Source organism: Martes martes (genome assembly GCF_963455335.1).
Source record: "Martes martes genome assembly, contig: scaffold_398, whole genome shotgun sequence".
NCBI lineage: Eukaryota > Metazoa > Chordata > Mammalia > Carnivora > Mustelidae > Martes > Martes martes.
The window spans coordinates 11,594-34,470 of record NW_027666362.1 but is presented as its reverse complement, the minus strand read 5'-3'; the positions used below and the strand labels follow the sequence as shown (position 1 = coordinate 34,470).

Genomic DNA, 22,877 nt, shown 5'->3' with positions numbered 1-22,877 from the left:
ATAGAAGTACAGTGTAAGCCCCATAAGTCATTTTCAATTTGCTAGTAGCCACATTACAAAGGTAAAAAGAAACAGGTGAAATTAATTTTAATGTATTTTACTTAACCTAATATACCTAAAATACAATTTCAACATGTAATTAATATTTTAAAAATATTTTATATTCTTTTCCATACAAAGTCTTCGAAACCCAGCTTGCGTTTTACACCTATAATGTATCTCAATTGGGATTAGCCACAGCTGAAATGCTCAGTAATCACATGTGGCTAGTGGCTATAGTATCAGACCCCAGGGTTGAATAGGAGCTCATCACCTGAAAGCCCTATAGTTCATGACAAATTTATAATTCCTCCTCTTTGGCTGATTTCCTTTTCCAAATTCATTAACACCTCAGAGTATAAATAAGGTACAGTGAGTGTTGCAATGAACACACTTTATCATGAACTCAATACTTACATTAGGCTGTTTCCAAAAATCAGGTCCACCTTCAATAGCTAGACTTCCCATGGAGGCGATTCAGGCCCACAGGAGAATACAGTCTTGTCGTTAGTTGGTGGTGTGGGTTGAAATCTCCACTCTGTCGTTTACTACCGGGGCCAATTTCATTAGGACTCAGTTTCTTGTCTGCAAAGGAGTGATATTTACATCACCTACTTCACAGGTCCTTAGGAGGATTAGAGGAGTTGATATAGATAAAGCATCTGGAACAGTGCCAGGTACAAAATAAATGTTCAATACTGGTTAGCTGTTGTTCCCGTAAACTTGTAGCAGGCTCTGTGTAAGTCCCAGGAAAACACGAGAAATTCCGAAGAGGCTAAATTACAGCTCAGGCCACCCCCGACGTAAGGCCCACGCGCGCAGACCCACCAGGTCTCGTTACAGAAGGCTCCACTCCCCTCTCCCTTCCGCGCTCCCCGGCCCGCACTTCCCCGTCAAGGCTGAGGCGCCAGGTAACTAAGGCAAACCTGGGGAGACACCTGTGGCCAGGCGACCGAGACACTTTTCGGGCAGAGTGTGAGGAGAGTCCACTGGAAGCGGGAGGGACAGACTCTTTGACTCTCCCGCTACCTGGGTACCCGCCCCGAGGTGAGACCACAAAACCGGCCTCGGGCCCCGGGGACTTCCAAACCTCAAACCCCCTCCTGCGCAGGTGGTGAAGACTCCGGTCCTTAAAGACAGCGCGAGGGGCCCGCGAGCCCGTGGGTGGGGGCGGGGCGGGGCCATCTTAAGCCCCGCCTCCTCCTCCAGGCTCAAGCCCGCTGCGGACCACTAGGCCGACGCACCTAAGGCCCTCGCAGCCAATCGAGAGACGCGGCGCAGTTTCAAATAAAGACGGCGGGTGAACATGGCGTCTGCTTTTGGGTCTGGAAGGTGATCGCTGCGCGTTCTGTGGTGAAAATGTGGCGGGTGAAAAAACTGAACGTTAGCCTGTCGCCTTCGCCCCAGCCGGTGAGCAAGAGAACCTCAGGGACGGAGAGAGCTGGGTCGGGGCTTCGGGGCGGGACGCCGCAACGCCGAGTGTCCTGGAAAGCTGGGTCGAGGGGAACCAGGGGAAGGGTGTGTGTGTGTGGTCTATTACCGGTCCTGCAGCTTAAGCGCGGCTGCAGTGGAAGTCTACTCTTCCTATTGCCCCAGGAGCTTCTTAGGGAAGAGGGGCCGGCATGGCCCAGCCCAGGCTTTCTCACACTCTGCTTTCTCAGGGAAAACCAGCTATGAGAACTCCTCTCCGAGAACTTATCCTGCAGCCCGGTGCCCTCACCAACTCTGGAAAAGGGCCCCCGATAGGCTACTCGCCGACCTCATCACTGTGCAAGCTGGGATTGCAGGTGAGATTCGCCTGGCCGGCTTCTCAACTGGGCTCTTCGCCGAGGTCGAGAGCTCAGAGGAACAGAGGGCCAAGGCTGGAACGTAATTAATAAGGATAATGAAGTCTTCTGCCTTAGTGACATCCATTTACAGCTATTCAGGCCAACAGAGAGGTGCCCTAGGGTGGTTAAAGGAAATCCACGGGGAACCCAGACCTCTATTTAGCTGTTAGTTTTTATCACCTTCTCCCCCGTTAAACCTTTACCAAACTACTGAGAAACACTATCACTTTGGTTAGTGGTTCCCCCGCTAACGTGGGCTCACACGCAGAGATCAGTCAGCTGCCACAGTGAGGCAATATCCACGTTCATTCCAAGAGGTTGCCAGAACTCTTCCTGATCAAGTTACCCCACTAGAAGGCAGGGTACCTGGACCGGCTTCTTTTAAACTAGCCCCATGTAGAATTGCCCTCACTGAGTTGTACTTTTTTCAAAAGTCTTGAGAGAAGTAGCCACGTGGAAACTGCTCTTCAGTTGTTGTAAAAACTTGCCAAGGAAGGAGATTGACCCCTCTATAAAATTCCTCAAAGAAATTTCTTTTTTATAACTTAACTGCCTGGGATACTTGTCTTCCTCAAGAAATTGCTATCCTCTTCTCTTTCTTTCAGATAAGGAGAACTAGGTAGTTACCGAATTTTCCCTCTTGCTCTGGCTTCTAGAGAGCTCAGGGTCAAATTTGATCATCAGATATAGCTACTGTTACTCCTCGAAATAGGAAGATTTGCTTCCTTTTTCTTTTCTATGATTTTGTATCTCATTAACCTCTATCTGTCCTTTTTCATGCAGCCTAAATTATTTGTAACATTTTTATTTATTAGAGAGAGAGAGAGCACACAAGCAGGCAGAGTGGCAGGCAGAGGCCGAGAGAGAAGCAGGCTTCCTGCTGAGCAAGGAGCCCAATGCGGGGGAACTCAATCCCAGGACTCTGGGATCACGACCTGAGCCAAAGACAGCCAATAAACAGATTGAGCCACCCAAGTGTCCCTATTTTTATTTTTTCTTTAGTAGGCTCCATACCCAAAGTGGGGCTTGAATTTAAGAGTTGCATGCTCCACCCCCTAAGCCATTCCGCTGCTCCTTTGGAGTCTGAATTATTTTTGAGATACAATATAAATAAAATAGGTTAGAGGAGGAAAGAAGAATATGTAAAAACAGAGACTTCCTGAATAACATATGTATAATGGTAGCGGCCTTTCTTAAAAACACTGTTTTAACACCTACTGGCCAATAGAACTTTCTGGTGGGGCGCTGTCATTTGAGCATCTGACTCTTGGTTTCAGCTCAGGTTGTCCTCTCAGGATCATGGGATTGAGCCCCATGTTGGCTCTGCAGTCTGCTTCTCCTCTCCCTCTCCTGCCCCTCCCCCTGCTCGCTCACCCTCATTCTCTCTCTCTCTCTCTCTCAAATAAATAAATAAATCTTAAAAAAAAAACACAAAAACTTTGTGTTTAAAAAAAAAAACCCAAAACTTTCTGGGTTGAAGGAAATGTTTGATAATATGTGTTGTCCAGTATTGTGGCCATGAGTTTTGTGGCTGTTGAGCACTTGAAAGGTAGTTAATATGACTGAGGACCTAAATTTTGACTTTTAGGGGAGCCTGGGTGGCTCAGTCAGTTAAGTCGCTGTCTTTGGCTCAGGTCAGGACCCCAGGGTCCTGGGAGCAAGCCCTACATTGGGCTCCTTGCACATCAGGAAGCCTGCTTCTCCCTCTCCCACCAACCGCCCGCCCCCCCCACCCGACCGACCCCCCCCACCCCCGGCTTGCGTGCTCTCTCTCACTGTGTCTTTCTCTGTCAAATAAATAAAATCTAAAAAAATTTTTTAATTAAAAATAAAATAAATTTTAGTTTTATTTAATTGTAATTTACCATATTAGTACAGTCTAGGTTAAAAAAAAAAAGTACCTGCCTCCCTTTCCCTGCTCTCCCATGCGTGTACTTGTGCTCTCTCTCTGTCTCTCTCTCTCTCAAATAAATAAATAAATCCTTAAAGTAATTTTCCACATCCTCACCAACACTTGGTACTTTTTGTTTTGTTTTTGATAGTGGCCATTTTAATGGGTGTGAGGTGTTATGTCATTGTGGTTTTTATTTGCATTTCCCTAATGATTAGTGATGTTGAGGATCTTTTCATGTACTTGTTGGTCATTCGTATGTATTACCTCAAGAAATGTCTATTTTAAAGTTTTTCATCCATTTTTTTAAAGATTTTGTTTATTTATTTGAAAGAGAATGAGAGAGAGAGAGCATGAGAAGGGGGAAGGGTCAGAGGGAGAAGCAGGCTCCCTGTGGGACTCGATCCTAGGACTCCAGGATCATGACCTGAGCCTAAGGCAGTCGATTAACCAACCGAGCCACCCAGGCGCCCCAATTTTTTGCCCATTTTTTTTAAAGATTTTATTTATTTATTTGACAGAGAAAGATCACAAGTAGGCAGAGAGGCAGGCAGAGAGAGAGAGGAAGCAGGCTCCCTGCTGAGCAGAGAGCCTGATGTGGGGCTCGATCCCAGGACCCTGAAACCATGACCTGAGCTGAAGGCAGAGGCTTAACCCACTGAGCCACCCAGGAGCCCCTTTTTGCCCATTTTAAAATTGGGTTATTTTGTTGTTGTTGTTGAATTGTTAGAGTTCTTTATATATTATATATTACCAGTTTTAAGATTTTCAAGTATTTTTTTCCAGAAGTGATTTTTTAAAAAAATGAATAGGAACTTGATAAACACGGCAAAAACTATAAGTGCACTTTTACATTTCTCAGAGTCTTTGGTTTGTTTATTTAGTTTCTGAGCTGTTTATTGCATCAGTATGCAATAAACAGCTCAGAAACTAAATAATGTTTTTTATTTCATATCTTCATTTATGTCTTTTATCACAGTAGTGCTCTAACCTTACTAATATTGCTGTCTTTGCTCTCTTTGTTTGCTTTTACCTCATGTCTCTTTGTCATCACTTTATTTTCTACTTTTCCTTTAAAGCACTTTGAAAGAAAAACTTTTAAAAACTGAAAAAAAAAACAACCAAAACTGAAATAAAGGGACGCCTGGGTGGCTCAGTCCATTAAGCCACTGCCTTTGGCTCGGGTCATGATCCCGGGGTCCTGGGATCCTTGCTAAGCCAGGAGGCTGCTTCTCTCTCTGCCTCTGCCTGTCACTCTGCCTGCTTGTGCTCTCTTCCTCTGACAAATAAGTAAATAAATAAAATCTTAAAAAACTGAAATAAAATGTGTGAAAGTACATAAAATATACAAATTAACAAATTTGTATGAAGCACCTGTCATTGTAATCAACACTCGGTCAGCAAATTGCCAGAATATCAGAAGCCCTTTTTAGCTTAACCTTATGTTTTAAAGTTTTACCCACTGATGTAAATGAGAGATTTCATGTAAGTCTGATTTTTTGTTTTTTGGGGGATTTTTTTGGTAAATAATTGGTCTTTCTATCTCAAGCTTCTGAAATAGTTTTATCTTCCTTATATACTTCAGTAATTTTATTTTTTCTTAACAGTCTTGCTTGGAACTTGGTGAGCCATTTCAATATGCAAACTCTGGTCTTTCTTTACCTTGGAGAAACTTTCTTATAATATTTGTTAATTATAATATTTGTTAATTTGTTAATAATTAAATATTGTTAATTTTAAAATTTGTTAATTTCTTCATGGAACTTTTTTTCTTCACATGTTAGATTTACTGTATTTATCTTCCAATTCTTTTAGGTCTTCCCTAAGGTTTATATTTCTTTGTATTTTTGTCTTTGCTTTAAGATACTTTTCCACTTGATGATCCGGGCCAGTAATTCCAACCTCTACTCTGATCATTGTCTTTCAATTCATTTTATTGAATTTTTAAATTTAAAGTAATATTTATTATTTCCAGAAGGGCTTTGTGTGTGTGTATTGTACTATCCTCTTTTAATTCACTTTGCTGAATTTTTTGTTTAAAAGTACTTTTTACTATTTCCGGAAGGTCTTTGTATATGTGTATTGTTGTACTCAAATCTTCTTCCATTGTCATCTGTTTCTTCTATCAGCTGTTTTGTTAGGGTCTACTTTTTCTAACTATCTTAGGATTTGTCCTTTCTGTGGCTACTAGATCCATTTAACTACATTCATATTTTCCTTTTCTTGTTCATTGAGTCTCAGGACCAGCAGCCCTGCTGGTGGTAGAAGGCACAGTGGTCTTTGTCGCTGTGAACCAGCATGTGGGGGGTTATCAGTCCTTTATGAGACACCAGGAGGAAGTCTCTGCTCTTCATTTTCCTCTGCTGTAAAGGTTAGAGCTCTAAAAATCCCAAGGGTTAAATGGATTCATCCCATGTGTTTCAGGACACTCTCAGCTCTTGAGGCCAAGGAGACTAGGTCACTACTTCAGGTCGACGTTGCCCTTTTTCCTAGGGTCCATAGATCTCTGTGGGCCCCAGCAAGACAGTACACTAACTCTGGTCCCCAATTTCACATCTATCCCAGAAGAGGGAAAATCTTGGAGCAACTCTAGAGTCTGGCAGAGCTTACCTAGAGATCGTTCCTACCCATTCCTCTAAAAGTGGGTTGGAGTTAGGATTGGAGACAAGTGGGGTCACATTCAAGCTACCATCTCCCCAGGATATGGATAGATTATCTCAGCCTTGTTTGTATTGTAGGCTTGTTCACTTGCAAAGACCTAAGTTGGTTTCCCAGCTTTAGTTAGGGTTTAGTTTAGGGTTTCTTTAGTGAGCAGCAAGGCTTAGCCAAATTTTACCTACACAGAGGTAATGAAAACTCTTCCTTTGAGTTCAGACAATATTCTGTACCCATAATTATATGTTGGAAACCTGAATTGACTGCCTTGGTCACCTCCTTTTGTTTTCTTTGGCAGGAAAGCAGCAACACCGCATCTCCACCCGATTTTATCAATGCCAAGAGGACAGATTCCCCTTCAGAACAGTTCACCCATCTCTCAAAGTGGCTAAAAGATCCTTGTCAGCATGAATCAGATGAGCAGCCCCTAGATCTGAATCCCCAAACCAACTCTACTCCCAAAATATCTGAGGAAGCTATAGATCCACTGGACAACAATGTGGTTAAAACCATGGCCCTTGAACCCTCTCCAGTGAGACAGCAGCAAGACGTTACACTTGAAGCTCATTTAGATACTATGACAGAGACAAACAGCATCTCTCCAGATGAGCCTCTGAGGCCCGGAGATCTGCTAAGAGAAGGGGTGGCAGCCTGCAAAGAAGACAGCTTTTCAGAAGTTGTTCCCGCTATGCCTGAGAAACCTACATTTCCACATTCTCCATCCCATATCTTGGAGTGTCTACCAAATCCCTGTTCAGAGCAACAGCCACACTGCTCCAAAGAAAACCTCAGGGGTGGTAGGACAGAGGCTGTGGTTGAGGACTTCGTCCCTTCGGAAAGTAATATCTTCTTGCCTCCCTCCATGCTCTGGCTCTCCCCTTCAACTGCCTTAGCAGCAGATTTCCCTACCAGTCATGTGGACCCAGGGGAGGAAATTGTAGAGCACAGATCTGTAGAGGAAAGAGAACTTAGCTTTCCCACACTCCCTGAGAAGGTTGAGTTAGGAGATCAAGCACTTGTCTCAAATATGGGAGATACTCCATCCACATGCCTAACTCCAAATCCAGGAGAGATGGAATCCCAGGCAGCTCCAGACCCAGCAGTAGAAGATGCTGGTAGGGTTCTCATCTCTGATACAGGGCCTTGGATGTCCCCACTGGCCTGGCTGGAAAAAGATGTAAATACTTCGATTATGCTGGAAAATCTCCGCCAGAGCTTATCCCTTCCCTCTGTGCTTCGGGATGCTGCGATTAGCACTACCCCTTTCCCTACTTGCTCGGTGGGGACTTGGTTTACTCCCCCAGCAGCACAGGAAAAGAGTACAAACACCTCACAGACAGGCCCAGCAGATATCAAGGATGGTACTTCTGAGACAGAGCACCTCCTATGGGGGTAAGTGTCCCTGTATCTTTGTGCCCCTGGGCTCTATTAACCAGGACCTGCTGCTCCCATCCCCTCACCCTTTCTTTCTTCTCATGTTCTTTTCTTGCTGCAGCAACCGTCCTCTGGATCTGACTGCCTTATCTCGACATGACCTAGAAGATAACCTGCTGAACTCTCTCGTCCTCCTGGAGGTTCTCTCCCGCCAGCTGCGGGACTGGAAGAGCCAGCTGACTGTCCCTCACTCAGAGGTTCGGGACAGCAGCACACAGACTGACACATCTCCCAGTGGGGTAAGAAGGTTCTTCCCAGTGGGCCCTCTTCTTTAAAATATGTATAAAAGCTGAGGATCTGGAAAATCCCTTAGAGCTGTGGGTACTCATACCCCTGGGATACATCATCATTTTCCAAGGGGATATTGTTTCTAGATGTTCTAGATGTTTCTAGATGTTCATCTTTCACATGTACTTTTTTTTTTTAATTTTAATTTTTTATTAACATATAATGTATAATTAGCCCCAGGGGTACAGGTCTGTGAATCACCACACATGTATTCTTAACTAATTTTTTTCTTTCCTACTTCCCCATTCTCAATGGCCCTTTCCTACTTTACTAAAGAGCAGCTTATTCACGACCTATCCTGAATCTTAAATTGTCAAGGAATAGCAATCAAAGGACAATAGAAAATCTTTGTGCACATGCTGAGAAAGCAAATGGCTGCAATGGTAACGTAACACATCATGTGGATTATTAAAAATTTTGACCGAAGTTCACTGTTGAGATTTTTGGCATATATCTCCAAAGGAGTGCCTAGAATTGGGTCTTTTCTTCCTCCATCCCTACTTATTCCCATTATTTATGTGAAGCAGATTCTCAGTTCTTACATCTAGAAGAAAGGAAAATCAGCATAGAATTGTTGCTGAGGCATGTCTTAGTGTAGGAATTACAGTAATCCACAGACACGTGAGTTAATAAGGGCAGGGAATTGCTGTCCTTTTTATTAATAGATTATTCCCAATAAAATGTTACTGGGTTAAATGGACTTCTGTTGTTGCAGAGATATTGATTAATAATAAATAGACAATATATGATAGACTTAAAATATATGAGGATAAAATTCAGAGAGTGAAAATACAAGGTTCAAGGAAGAAAAGGGATGATAAAAAATTTGACTCTTTTTAAAGATTTATTTAGTTGAGAGGGAGAATGTGCATACATGCAGAGGCAGAGGGAGAGGGAGGAGAGAAGCAAACTCCCCCCTGAGAGTAGAGCCTGACATAGGGCTTGATCTCACCACCCTGAAATCATGACCTGAGCTGAAATCAAGAGTCAGATGTTTAATCAACTGAGCCACCCAGGGGCCCCCAAATTTCTGATCTTTTTTTGTTTTAAATTATTTTATTTTTAAAATTTATTTTTAAATTTTTTAAATTTTTAAAATTTATTTTTATTATTATTTTATTTTATTTATTTATTTTTAAAATTTCTGACCTTTAAGAAGAGCTTGTGTGTGCATTTTTTAAAAAGATTTATTTATTTATTTGAGAGAGAGTGTACATGTGCGTGGGGGCAGAGGCAGAGGGAAAGGGAGAGAGAGGATCCTCATGTGAACACCCTACTGAGTGCAGAGCCCCATGTGGGGCTTGATCCCAGGACCGTGAGATCATGACCTGAGCCAAAAGCAAGAGTTGGATGCTTAACTGACTGAGCCACCCAGGGGCCTCTGTTTATGCATTATTTATTTATTTTTATTTATTTCTTTTTTAAAGATTTTATTTATTTATTTGACAGAGATCACAAGTAGGCCGAGAGGCAGGCAGAGAGAGAGAGGAGGAAGCAGGCTCCCTGCTGAGCAGAGAGCCAGAAGCGGGGCTCGATCCCAAGACCCTGAGACCATGACCTGAGCCGAAAGCAGAGGCTTTAACCCACTGAGCCACCCAGGTGCCCCTGTTTATGGATTTTTTAAAAAAAGATTTTATTTAACTATTTGAGATAGAGAGTGAATGAGAAAGCGGGAACAGGGGAGCAGAGGGAGAGGGAGAAGCAGGCTCCTGCTGAGTGGGGAGCCTGATGCAGGGCTCAATCCCAAGACCCTGGGATCATGACCTGAGCCAAAGGCAGACGCTTAACCGGCTGAGGCACCCAGGGGCCCCTGTTTATTTTATTTATTTATTTTTTTTAGAAAGATTTTATTTGTTTATTTGTCAGAGAGAGAGTACACACAAGCAGGCAGAGAGGCAGGCAGAGACGGCGAGAGAAGCAGGCTCCCTGCTGAGTAAGGAGCCCGATGTGGGACTCGATCCCAGGATCTCGGGATCATGACCTGAGCCGAAGGCAGCGGCCCAACCAACTGAGCCACCCAGGCGTCCCTGTTTATTCATTTTTTAATGGCATCAAGTAGGTATTAAATCATTATGGTATGTGTAGTATTTATACCATTGGATATATTGAAGAGTGATTTAACAGTTTTATTCCAAACTACCAATATTTATTTATTTATATATTTATTTAAGATTTTATTTATTTATTTGAGAGAGAATGAGCGAGAGAGCATGCTGAGCATGGAGCCTGATGTGGGGCTCAGTTCCAGGACCCTGCGATCATGACCCCAGCCGAAGGCAGAAGCTTACCCAACTAAGCCACCCAGGCACCCCTCAAACTATCAATATATATTTTTAAAATATTTTATTTATTTATTTGATAGAGATTACAAGTAGTCAGAGAGGCAGGCAGAGAGAGAGGAGGAAGCAGATTCCCCGCTGAGCAGAGAACCTGATGCAGGGCTTGATCCCAGGACCCTAAGACCATGACCTGAGCCGGAAGGCAGAGGCTTTAACCCACTGAGCCACCTAAGCACCCCTCAAACTATCAATATTTATAACATGGTTAAAATTACAGCTTTTATAACATTTTAAACTTAAGCATACTCAGTCTTTCAAGGTTATTCTGTGAGATACGAGAGGAAAACAGTTTAAAGACCACTATTCTAGAGGATTCTAGTTGTGACAGCGCAGGTTGAGAAAAGGAAGGGAATGGTGTCCAGGGAAGGAATTGAGAGCCTTGTAAGTTGAATTCCTTGTGAGGAATTGAGAGTCTTGTGGCCTTTGAGATAACGGGTAGCTGCTGCTAAGAAGAGCTGGTCTCCAAATGCCCAGAGACCTGGGGTTGAAAATATCCTCAACTTTACCTTCTGCCAAAATCCTGACCTTCTTCCCCTCTCTTCCCTGAAGCTTGCCAAATCCCTTTGGAGGCCACTGAGCCAGAGCCAAAGAAAGGCAGTGACAACACCTGCCGCCATTCCCTATTCCCCATCCCATTACCCGGTCCTTCCCGCTTGGCTGCCTCCGTCACACTAACCTCATCACTTGCCTGACTGCCCTGATCTGAGGAGCGTGCGTGCCCTGCCCGGGGCTCACAGAGTGCTGCAGGGCCTTACCACACACGATGTGGTGGGGAATAATGGCTGCTCTGCAGGGGAGGGGAGCAGCGAATGCCACAAGCTCTGTCCCCTTAAATCCAGACTGCTGTAACATCATGACTCAGCACTGCTGCTCCCACAGGTTTTGTCTCAGATGATGGCTGCCTTTCAGCAGTAATGACATTTCTGGGCTTTTCTCTCAGAACCTGAGTCTTTGTATGGCTCTGCTGTCTCAAGATCATACCTTTCCACTCTACACAGCATACTAATTTTTATCTGCACTAAAATAATGCATAGACAGAGAATGAGAAAAACGACTAAGAAATATTCGAGAAGGTTACTAGGAATTAAGAGAATTACAAATTAAAACAATGAAATTAAATGAAATTAAAACTATTTTCGTCTCACAAAATGGCAAAAAATAAAATAGATAATACTGGTAAGTATTGTCCCATTGTCAGTAGGGTGTATAAATTGGTTCAACCTTTTTTGGAAGTAGTTTAAGTAAGACCGTTAAAGCAATTCAAACTTTTTGACCCAGTAGTTCCACTTCTAGGGATGTATCCTAAGAGTTAAAAAAAAATGCTGCATAAAGACAGTAGCTTTTTTCGAAATGACGAAAAAATGTAATGAAAAATAATGGTACATCATGAGATGGGATATTCTGCAATGTAATTTCATTTATTTAAAGATGTTTATTTATTTGAGAGAGAGAAAGAGAGAGAATGAGCAGGGGGAGGGGCTGAGGGAGAGAAAGAGAGAGAAGCAGACTCCCTGCTGAGCAGGGAGCCATGCTAGATCTCAGGACCTGGAGATCATGACCTAAGCCAAAGGCAGATGCTTAACCAACTGACAACCACCCAGGCGCCCCACAACGTAATTTTAAAGTATGCTTATGGAGAGTTTTTAATAACATGGAAAGGAAGTATAACATAAGTCATGGCTTTTAAAGAAAGGAAATAAAAAAAAAAGAAAGGAAATCAGAGTTTAGATAATTTCTGAGAGACTTCAAGGTAAGGTAAAGTATCAGCAGAAGTGAAAAATGAGTGTACTCTACTTTGATAGGTCCCCCTAAAGCAGATGTTCCAGTCTCAGGCTATTTCAGTGAAGAGAGTGAATATAAACTCAGGGTTAAATAACATTAATATAATGAAATTAAGTAATAGAAGCAGGACCCCACGTTTATTTATGTTATAATCTCAGTTGTGATTTTCTTAAGCATTACTGTCTTTCATCATACCTAAAACACTGTCAGTATAAAGATGCATCCCAATTTCAGTGGCACTATTGTATAAAAAGATAATCATCTTAGAATTTATTGAATAGGGTAGTTTCTTTTTTCAAGATTTTATTTATTTGATAGAGCACAAGCAAGGGGAGTGGCAGGCAGAGCAGGGAGAGCCCAATGCAGGGCTCGATCCCAGGACTCCAGGATCATGACCTGAGCCACCCAGGCCCCCTGAATATGGTAGTTTCTTTCTAAATCAGTAGTCTCCCTGACACCTGAGGGAAGTAATATACTCCTCAGTTACAGCAAATCCCTATAGCCAGAAAATCTCTGGTGTGGAGTTTTAGTGAAATCTTTCAGGGTAGTTGCTATACTGTTGGTTAAGAATCATTGCTTTAGGGGTCCTTGGGCGGGTCAATCGGTTAAGTGGCCAACTCTTGATTTCTGCTCGGATCATGATCTCAGGGTCCTGGGTTAGAGTCCTGGGTCTGGCTCCGAGGTCAGCAGGGAGTCTGCTTGGCCCTGTCCTTCTCCCTCTGTCCCTCTCCCCACTCATGCTTGTTGTCTCTCAAATAAATAGATTACATCTTAAAAAAAAAAAAAAAAAAAAGAATCATTACTCCAGATGGTGAAATTATTAATGGCTTCTTTTTCCATTTTATTCACTCTATATTTCCAAACTTTTATAAACCTTTGAACACATGTCATCCTGATAGTTAGAAAAAAGGTTATTTTGAAAAGGAATTTTTTATGTACCTCTGGATTTTTTTCTGACTCAGTTTCCTAGAGCTGTGAGCCTTGGTCCTGCTTTTAATAGGAGAGGCTCCTGGATCTTGGCAGATGGGAGCGGGAATGTGGCGCTGGTGGGGCATGTTGCCTATGCAAAGGGCACACCTCTGTTTCTCTGACTAGATAAGTAAGAAACCTCAGCATCTTCAGGAGAGCCAAGAGATTGGACAGGCTCTGCAGCAGGCCAGGAATGTCATGGTAAGTACTGATTGCCTTTACACCATCTCTGGGTCTCCTGTGACGATCAAGAATAGAGTCTTGGGGCGCCTGGGTGGTTCAGTGGGTTGGGCCGCTGCCTTCGGCTCAGGTCATGATATCAGGGTCCTGGGAGACCCCTCATCGGGCTCTCTGCTCGGCGGGGAGCCTACTTCCCTCTCTCTTTCTCTGCCTGCCTCTCTGCATACTTGTGATCTCTCTCTCTCAAATAAATAAATAAAACCTTAAAAAAAAAAAAAAAGAATGGAGAGTCCTGGGTGGTTAGCAGATGGTGATTCTCTTCTCCCTACTGGGAGCTTAAAACTGGGGTCAGTGGTTTCCCCTCCCAGTGCCCTAGGTTATTACTTCAGGCTTAGTGACTTTATTTTGTCTCTGGTCTAACCTAACCACCTTTCACTTTACAGCAGTCGTGGGTGCTGGCTTCTAAAGAGCTGATATCCTTGCTTCATCTATCTCTGTTGCACTTAGAGGAAGATAAAACTGCCGTGAGTCAGGAGGTAAGCAGCACGAAGGTGAAGGCACTCTGGTGACACTGAAAGTCCAAAAAAAGGAACCAGACGCGGTGTCTGATTCTTATCTTGTAGTCTCGGCGTGCAGAAACCCTGGTCTCCTGCTGTTGTGACGTGTTGAAGAAGTTGAAGGCAAGGCTCCAGAGCCTCAAAGCAGAAAGGGAGGAGGCAAAGCACAAAGAGGAAATGGCCCTTAGAGGCAAGGACGCGGTAAGGTGCCAGGCCTTTGTTCCTGGATGTGGGAGGTCTCTTCCTCAGGGTTCCTGCAGGAACACAGAGTCACTTGCCCTCTTCCCCCAACAGGCTGAGGCTGTGCTAGAGGCTTTCTGTGCACATGCCAGCCAGCGCATCAGCCAGTTTGAACAGGACCTGGCATCCACCGGGGACTTCAGAGGCCTTTTGAAGGAGACCCAGGCCCAGCTGGTAATTTGAAGGCATTTTCTTCCCTGGGATCCCAGCTGACACACCGGGAGGAAGGCCATATCCCCGCACTCTGTTGTATCCAGAGGGAAGGGGCTGTCTCTGTAGGCAATCCTTCTTGTGTAGGTTGGACTTCATGCTGAGCAGAAAGAGGTGGCTCAGCAGACAGCAAGTCTGACTTCAAACCTACAACAGGACTGGATATCCATGCAGCTGGATGTGAGTATTTGGGGCCATTATATCACTCTTTACTTCCAGCCCATCCTGTTAGAAGCCCTGCCTCGAATGTGCTCTCCTGACTTGCTTGCTTCCCCTGCTAGTATGTAACATGGACAGCCTTGCTGAGCCGGTCTCAACAACTCACAGAGAAACTCAAAGCCAAGAGCTGGCAGACCCTGCAGGAACGTGATGCTGCAATTGAGGAAAAGCAGCAGGTACAGACCAGGAGTGGGGACTTCTTAGGCCTGGTTTCCTCCTCCTTCTCCGTAGAAGGCCTTTCTAATGAGTGGTATCATTAGCCTCTTTCCCTGGTTGTGTCCTTTTTCTCCTCTGGGTTTGGAGACCAGCCAGGTCCTTTCATTGTAGATGGCTTTGGGCCCAGTTGTTTCCTTTTCTCTTTAGCACCTTCTTCAGCAACTTTTCTCCTCTTTCTGCTTCTTACTGGGGACCTTATTTCTGCAGTGTTGCTGCCCAGGAGCAAGGTGCTTTGCTGTTCTGTCCAGAAAGAGAAGCTGGGCTGTGTCCTAGGATTCCTGATTCAGGAAGAACCATAGGAGAAAAATCTATCTTTTCTTCCTAGGTTGCCAGGGAGCTGGAACAAGCTACTACCCATTTAGAGGACTGCAAAGGCCAAATAGAACAACTGGAGTTGGAAAACAGTCGCCTAGCAACAGGTAGGGGTATGTGTGTGTGTGTGTATGTGTGTGTGTGTGTACGTACACATACATACATGAACAAGCTCTGTGCCCTGCTGAAGCCTGGCGTGTGGCAGTAGAGCAAGGAAGTGCTCTGGAGCATTTTTTTCAGAGCAGAAGAACAGAGAGGTTTTGGCCTGATGACTACATGGTGTCATTAGGATACTTTTGGTTTAGATCTCCGGGCTCAGCTGCAGAATCTGGCCAGCATGGAGAGTCAGCTAAAAGAGCTACAGAGTCAGCATGCCCATTGTACCCAGGACCTGGCCATGAAGGATGAGTTGCTCTGCCAGCTGACCCGGAGCAATGAGGAGCAGGCTACTCAGTGAGTCACTGTTGGGTTGTGGTGGCAGTCGGCACCCAGGGTGTAGGATGGCTGGGATCTAACAGAAGGTCTCTGGCAGATGGCAAAAGGAAGCGGCAGCACTAAAACACACGCAGGCAGAGCTGCAGCAGCAACAGGCCGTCCTGGCCAAGGAGGTCCAAGACCTGAAGGAGACCCTGGAGGTGAGGAACATGGCTGGGGGCAGGGGAGCTGGGAGCAGTGTGCCTCTTACCTGATGCTGTGCTGGTGTCGTTTGAGCCTGGGGACCAGGAAAAGTCTCTGTTCCCAGGGCTCGGAAATTTCCCACTTAGCTCATTTCCACCCCCTCCCTCTCTCGCCCCTTGCCTTCCTTCCTTTTCCTGTGTCCCCAGTTTGCAGACCAAGAGAATCAGGTTGCTCACCTAGAGCTGGGCCAGGTGGAGTGTCAGTTGAAAACCACGCTGGAAGCACTCCGGGAGCGCAGCCTGCAGTGTGAGGACCTCAAGGACACTGTGGAGAACCTGAAGTAAGATTTCTACCATCTCTGTGCTTCACCTACTAAGTGTTTATGCTTCCTCAGAGCACTTCGGAAACTGCAGTCTCCAAGGAGACTGTGACAGGATCCAAGAACCTCTTGTTTTTCTCTCTTTTTTTTTCTTTTTAAAGATGTTATTTATTCATTCAAAAGAGAGAGAATGAGAGCATGAGAAGGGGGAGAACTAGAGGGAGAGGGACAGCAGACCCCGCACTGAGTGCAGAGGCTGAGGCCGGGCTGGATCCCAGGACTCTGAGATCATGACCTGAGCCGAAATCAAGAGTCAGATGCCCAACTGACTGAGTCACCCAGGCACCCCATGTTTCCTTTTTGAATAAAGCTCCGTGTGGGGATTTGGGAGAGGAGTTCAGAGAAGGTTGCCTGGTCTTTGGCTATTTTCTCTATTCCTTCCTGATTTCAGGGCTAACCTGGCTAGCACCATAGCAGAGAACCAGGAACAACACCTGGAGAAGACCCGCCAGTATTCCCAAGAGCTAGGGGTGCTGACTGAGCAACTACGGAGACTCACCCTCTTCTTACAGGCAAAACTAAAGGAGAAGGTAGGATCCAGGGATTCCGTCTCTTCCTTTCCAATCATATCTTCAACCAAAGACAATTTTATTCCTTCCTTCCCAATCTGTAGATTTTTTATTTCCTTTTCTTGTCCTACTGCATTAGCTAGAACTTCCACCACTACATGGAGAGGGAGGGGTAAAAGGGGACATCCGTGCCTCATACCTGTTCTTAAGTATGATGTTAGCTGCAGGCTTTTGTAGGTTGAGGAAGTTCTCTATTCCTAGTTGATGAGAGTTTTTCCAGTTGTATCTTTATCATACAGAATGGTCTTCCTAAAACACTACTCTTCTTCCATCTCTGACCTTCACTGACTTTTAGTCACCTACAGGACTTCATCCTGTCATCCTTTTTTTCATCTGTTTCCTGCCTATTATGAATGCTTTACCCCAACTAGAATGCCTGTATACTACACGCCTCTAATCATACATGCCCCGTCTCTAATCATACCCAGCCTTGGGCTGTTACCATGCCCATTTTCCTCTGTCTTTAAACTAGAAATACCTTTTCCTTTCTTTATCCTCCTTATTTCAACTTCTTTCAAATGTTCCAGAATCGGGACGCCTGGGTGGCTCAGTTGGTTGAGCGGCTGCCTTCGGCTCGGGTCATGATCCCAGGCTCCTGGGATCGAGTCCCGTATCGGGCTCCTTGCTCAGCAGGGGAGCCTGCTTCTCCCTCTGCCTCGCCTGCCTCTCTGTCTGCCTGTGCTCACTCTCTCTGACAAATAAATAAAAAAAATCTTTAAAAAAAAAAAAAATGTTCCAGAATCACATGGACTCAGTGATCTCCTGCTGTATTCTTCATGAACTTACTCTCCTTTTGCACTTGCATTAGTTTTCCTCGGGTGTCTGTTCTCTTCATCTAGATTATGATGTTTAAAGAAAGCAGATGGAACACCTGTGTGATTCGGTTGGTTAATCATCCAACTCGATTTCAGCTCAGGTCATGATCTCAGGATCATGAGATCAAGCCCCAAGCTGGGCTCCACACTCAGTGGGGAGTCTGCTGGAGATTTTCTCTTTCTCCCGCTCACTCTGGCCCTCCCCCTGCATTCACTCGTCTCTCTCTTTCTCTCTCTCTCAAATAAATAAATATTAAAAAAAAAAAAAAGAGGGGGCACCTATGTGGCTCAGTGTGTTAAGCCTCTGTCTTTGGCTCAGGTCACAATCTCAGAGTCCTGGGATCGAGCTCCGCATCAGGCTCTCTGCTAAGCAGAGAGTTTGCTTCCTCCCACACCCTGTCTGCCTACTTGTGATCTTGCTCTCTCTGTCAAATAAATAAAATCTTAAAAAAAAAAAAAAAAAACAACACAGAAATTTAGCCTTTCTTCTTTGGCTTTCCCACAGTGCACACCACACAATAAATTGTTGGTATCTTTCAGAATAGTTAATTAGCTTATTCAACATTGAAAGGTACAACCAGGATCCTGAAATTTGGAAGTGCTTATGATCTGATGATCGTATGATCCCTAGTGTGTGCTGAGCACAGAAAATGTGAAAGAATCTACAGTGTTGCAGGGAAAACAGGTGTAACCTTGACATCCTGACTTGGGATCATGATAGAGGTCTGCATGGAAGAAGCATCAGTTATACCTTTGAGAGTTAGCATGTCTTCTCAGAGCAGGTGATCCTTGGGCAGAGTCTTGAGGTTTGGAAGGTGGGGGTGGGGCAGGGGCAGGGTTATGTAGGAAGGCCTACTAGGCAAAGTCAGAGAGTGCCTTTCTGACTATGAAAGTCAGAGAGGCACTGTGTGTACTCTTCTTATAGTGTCTACCTTGTAACATGACCAGGTGAACAAGACAAGGCCCTGCTCATATGGAATTTGGCAGGTTTGGAGTCTGGGAAGTAGCTTTTCAGTATAGAAGCTATATGGAGTAAGAATGACAAGGAGACAAGACTAGAGAAGTAGACAGGAGGCCTGGAGGCTTGAACTAATGGCGATTATAGAAGGGTTAGAAAGGAAAGGGTGGACTGGATGTATTGAATATGTATTTAGAAAATAGAAGTAATAGAACCTGGTGACCAATTTGGTGTAGGAGTAAGGTGGAAGAGTGAAGGGTCATCTTTAAATCACTGGAAAGAGGGGCGCCTGGGTGGCTCAGTGGATTAAAGCCTCTGCCTTCGGCTCAGGTCATGATCCCAGGGTCCTGGGATCGAGCCCCGCATCGGGCTCTCTGCTCAGCAGGGAGCCAGCTTCCTCCCTTCTCTCTCTCTGCCTGCCTTTCTGCCTACTTGTGTTCTGTCTGTCAAATAAATAAATAAAATCTTTAAAAAAAAATTGCTGGAAAGATGATGATACCTTCTAGAACTGGGGGTGGCACACTTTTCCCATAAGGTACAATATTGTATTTTTGTCTTTTTGGCCATGTGGTCACTATCTTAACTACTCAACTCTGCCTTTGTAGCTCAAAAGCAGCCACAGATAGTATGTAAATAAATGTATGGCTGTACTTCAATAAAGCTTATTTACCAAGACAGGTGGCAGGCCAGATATGAACCACAGGCTGTCATTTGCTGCCCTCCCAATCCCCCGGCCCTAGGATCATAAACTGGAGGAGGAACAGATTTTTGGTGGGATGGGACAGGGAAAATGGTGAGGTCAGCCTTATGTAAACTAAATTTTAGGTAGATTATGGAGCGTTCTGGTAGATTTTCACAGGCCTTTGGGTCTGGAGATTGGGAAAATAATCTGCTTGAGAGAGACAGATAAAAAGTTCATCCATGTAGTAGTAGCTGTTTTTGTGGAGTTCCCCAAGGCGAGGCCTGGGGAATGGATTAGAGTATAAAGAAGGCCAAGGATGAACCAAAAGGAGTCCAACAGTTTAAGGAACAACCTGTGGATAGAGAGAAGAAATAGTCAGAAAGGTATGAGACGTGTGTATGAAGGAGAGAGTCATGTCCCAGAAGCTGAGAAAAGGAATTTTCTTTCTTTTAAGATTTTTTTTTTTTTAAATTTGACAGAGATCACAAATAGGCAGAGAGGCAGGCAGAGAGAGAGGGGGGAGGAAGCAGGCTCCCTGCTGAGCAGAAAGCCCAATGTGGGGCTTGGTCCCAGGACCCTGGGATCATGACCTGGGCCGAAGGCAGAGGCTTTAACCCACTGAGCCACCCAGGCGCCCCAAGAAAAGCAAGTTTCTAAAAGAAGAACATGGTCATCGATTATCAAATAGGTCAGGTAAAACAAGAGCTGAAACATGTCTGTGGAATTTGAGAGTAAGGATGCCGTTAGTGAACCAAATGAGTTTTGGTGGAATGGTGAGGAAGAAGACTGAGTGTAGTGGGCTAGGGAGTCACTAGATGGTGACAATTTTAGGCGGGAAATGTAGGCTTCTTTATCTTTTTCTTGATCAGAGGGGAAAGAGAAAAGGCAGCTTAAAAATGGGATTTAAGTTAAGAAGGTTTCTGTGTTTAATTGTTATTTTTGTGAGAGAATTAAAATCTGGGAAAGGAGCTAATTGAGAAGGTGCTGATAGAGAAAAAAAAGAGTAGATGGAACAGCATTCCAGAGGAGGTGGCTGCTCGGTACCTGGAAGTTCAAGAGATCACTAAGCCTGAAGAGCCGCTGACCATGTTTCTCCTCTACCTTTAGGCTGAACCAGAGACCCCCGTGGTAAGCACAGCCTGTGCTCCTGCCCAGGAATGCCCTCCGCCTACTGACAGCGCCTTCTTGGGAAATGTCTTGATAGCAATGGCAGATGAAGGTTAAAGGCCCTGGGATTTAAGGGTGGGAGAGCTGTGGCCCTGGCTTCTGTTATGGCAGACCCTTGACTGGGTCACCAGAGGGGCCCTCTACCTTGGTTGGTTTTTGTTTCAGAGCCAGAAGCATCTCCTGTGCCCTTGCTCGGAAGTGACAAGAGTGCTTTCACCCGAGTAGCATCAATGGTTTCCCTTCAGCCTACAGGTTAGGATGGGCTCCAGGGATCCTGCCTCATTTCTAGATCTGGTCCTCATGATAAAGAGTAAAGCAGTGAGAAGTAATTTGCTCTAAAAACCTCAATTTTACATGGGCTCATTTTATTTCTGCCTTTTGGGATCTGCAGTGTTCCGGAAATTCAAATCCTATGGGTGGGGAACATGGATAAGACTTGTGGTGGTGATGGCTACCCACACTTCTTCCTCCAGAGCCCAAGGGCTCTGCTTCCAGCTAGCACTTGCTCTTTCAGAGATCCCAGGCATGGAGAAGAGCCTGGCAGAAATGGGTGCAATGACTCTGGAGCTTCAAAGCCTGTGTTCCCTGCTGCAAGAGTCTAAAGAGGAAGCTGTCAGGAGTCTGCAGCAAAAGATGTGAGTGGAGGGTGGTCTTGATCAGAGGGGGCGGGTCACGTGAGACAGCTCCTTATGTCCAGGGCCCAGCCAGCACCTGGGAGGACAGAAATAATGCTGAATTTGTCCCTCCCCTAGTTGTGATCTGCAGGCGAGGCTACAGGCCCAGGAAGAACAGCATCAGGAAGCCCAGAAGACAAAAGAGGCAGACATAGAGAAGCTGAACCAGGCCTTGTGCTTGCGCTACAAGGTGAAGGAGGGGCCTAGAAGTGGGGCGATGAAGAACTGGGGCAGCTCTATTGGCCCATTGGGAGCAATGGTCTCTCCAGGAATCTGGGTGGTGGGGATTTTCCAATCCTTGCCCTAGTTTTGCCCTTCCTGGGGTCAGACATTTCACACATTTGGGAATTAGCAGTGGGCTGACCCATCTCCCAGGATGACCTAGAAGTCAGGAACTCTGGCAGAACTCTCTCAACACTGAAACATGCTTTGCCTGATGTAGCCCTAGAGGAAGAACTGGAGTGTTATCAATTGGTGTTATTGGACAGGGGTCAGACACTAAATCCTATCTCCTGGCAAGGGCTGCTAAGAAGCCAGCTCTCTCAGTATTTCTTACCTCCCTTTCCCTCACAGAATGAAAAGGAGCTCCAGGAAGTGATACAACAGCAGAACGAGAAGATCCTAGAGCAGATAGACAGGAGCGGCGAGCTCATAGTACGTTCAGTATGATGCCTGGCCCTCCGCCTTCTGTGTCCCTGAGGGCTAGAGTCTCAAATTTGGTGGGAAATGGATCCCTGGTCTTCCCTTGTTCACCACATGGGATAATGAGGGTAGAGAGGCCCTTTGAGGGCTACTGGACATCTCTCCATTCTCATCCCCAGAGCCTTAGAGAGGAGGTGACCCAGCTCACCCGCTCACTTCGGCGTGCGGAGACAGAGACTAAGGTGCTCCAAGAGACTCTAGCAGGTCAGCTGAACCCCGACTGTCAGCCTATGGCTACTAACTGGATCCAGGAGAAAGTGTGGCTCTCCCAAGAGGTGAGAGGTGACTCAGAGTTAGCAGAGGAGCTGGGCAGCTGGCGGAAACCCTAGGCTGTGCCTCTACTGATCTGGATATACCAACAGGTGGACAAATTGAGGGTGATGTTTCTGGAGATGAAAAATGAGAAGGCAAAACTCATGGTCAAGTTCCAGAGCCATGTAAGAATTCCCATGCCATTCAGGGCCATTTCCCACTACTACTAGCAAGTGCTCTGCCATATTTTCCTTGCCCCACAAGCTATGCTGTTCTTCTGAGTGTAGGACTTAATGCATCCTGTCTGTTTTCTAGAGAAACATACTAGAGGAGAATCTTCGGCGCTCTGACAAGGAGTTAAAGAAACTAGATGACATTGTTCAGCATATTTATGAGGTAAAGGAGGAAGGGAGTTGATGTAGCTAAGGTGCCTGGCATAGGGCTTGAACCCAGGAAGTACTCAGGAGCATCTCTGTGGTTCCCAGCCTGTGCTGAGCCCTGGGCCTGACTCACTGTTGCAGGCTTCTCTGTGGCTTCTGCTTTCTCCCCTCTGACCCAGTTGGTGCTTCCTGGGGCTGGGAGCCTTGGACTTGTGACCCTAAGCTGCCTTTTATGCCTCCTCCCAGACTCTGCAGTCCATCCCAGAGGTTGTGAGGGGTTGCAAGGAGCTACAGGGATTGCTGGAATTTCTGAGCTAAGAAACTGAAAGCTGGAATCTGTTTCACCCTTTACCTGCAGTACTCCCTTACCCCAACACCAGGACCAACGGACAAAGAGCTAGCTGTGTTTAATGTTATTTAAATAAAATATATTTAATGTATTTCTTCAAGTTCACTGAGTCCTGTTTTTTGGGTGTGGGGGATGGATGAGGTTAGAGAACCTTGTTGGCTCTCCTGCCTGG

At 45.2% G+C, this 22,877-nt stretch overlaps 1 protein-coding gene across 2 annotated transcripts; it reads left to right on the top strand.

The window, feature by feature from the left end:
• Nucleotides 1-1,398: 1,398 nt before the first annotated feature.
• On the top strand, nucleotides 1,399-22,803 carry SPAG5 (sperm associated antigen 5; the record flags this gene model as incomplete). Of its 2 annotated transcripts, XM_080831632.1 has the most annotated exons (24): nucleotides 1,399-1,449; nucleotides 1,701-1,826; nucleotides 6,713-7,806; nucleotides 7,910-8,087; nucleotides 13,353-13,427; nucleotides 13,850-13,942; nucleotides 14,030-14,164; nucleotides 14,258-14,377; nucleotides 14,501-14,593; nucleotides 14,695-14,808; nucleotides 15,174-15,267; nucleotides 15,466-15,613; nucleotides 15,693-15,795; nucleotides 15,985-16,118; nucleotides 16,549-16,687; nucleotides 20,289-20,400; nucleotides 20,514-20,600; nucleotides 20,863-20,983; nucleotides 21,101-21,212; nucleotides 21,596-21,676; nucleotides 21,844-21,999; nucleotides 22,087-22,161; nucleotides 22,292-22,372; nucleotides 22,603-22,803. In XM_080831632.1, the coding sequence occupies 24 exons, from the start codon at nucleotides 1,399-1,401 to the stop codon at nucleotides 22,672-22,674; spliced, it is 3,594 nt and encodes a 1,197-aa protein (XP_080687758.1). In that variant the 3' UTR covers nucleotides 22,675-22,803. The 2 variants fall into 2 exon arrangements, with proteins under 2 accessions (XP_080687758.1, XP_080687757.1); XM_080831631.1 differs by lacking the exon at nucleotides 1,399-1,449 and having other exon boundaries at nucleotides 1,707-1,826.
• Between the last annotated feature and the right edge of the window lie 74 nt (nucleotides 22,804-22,877).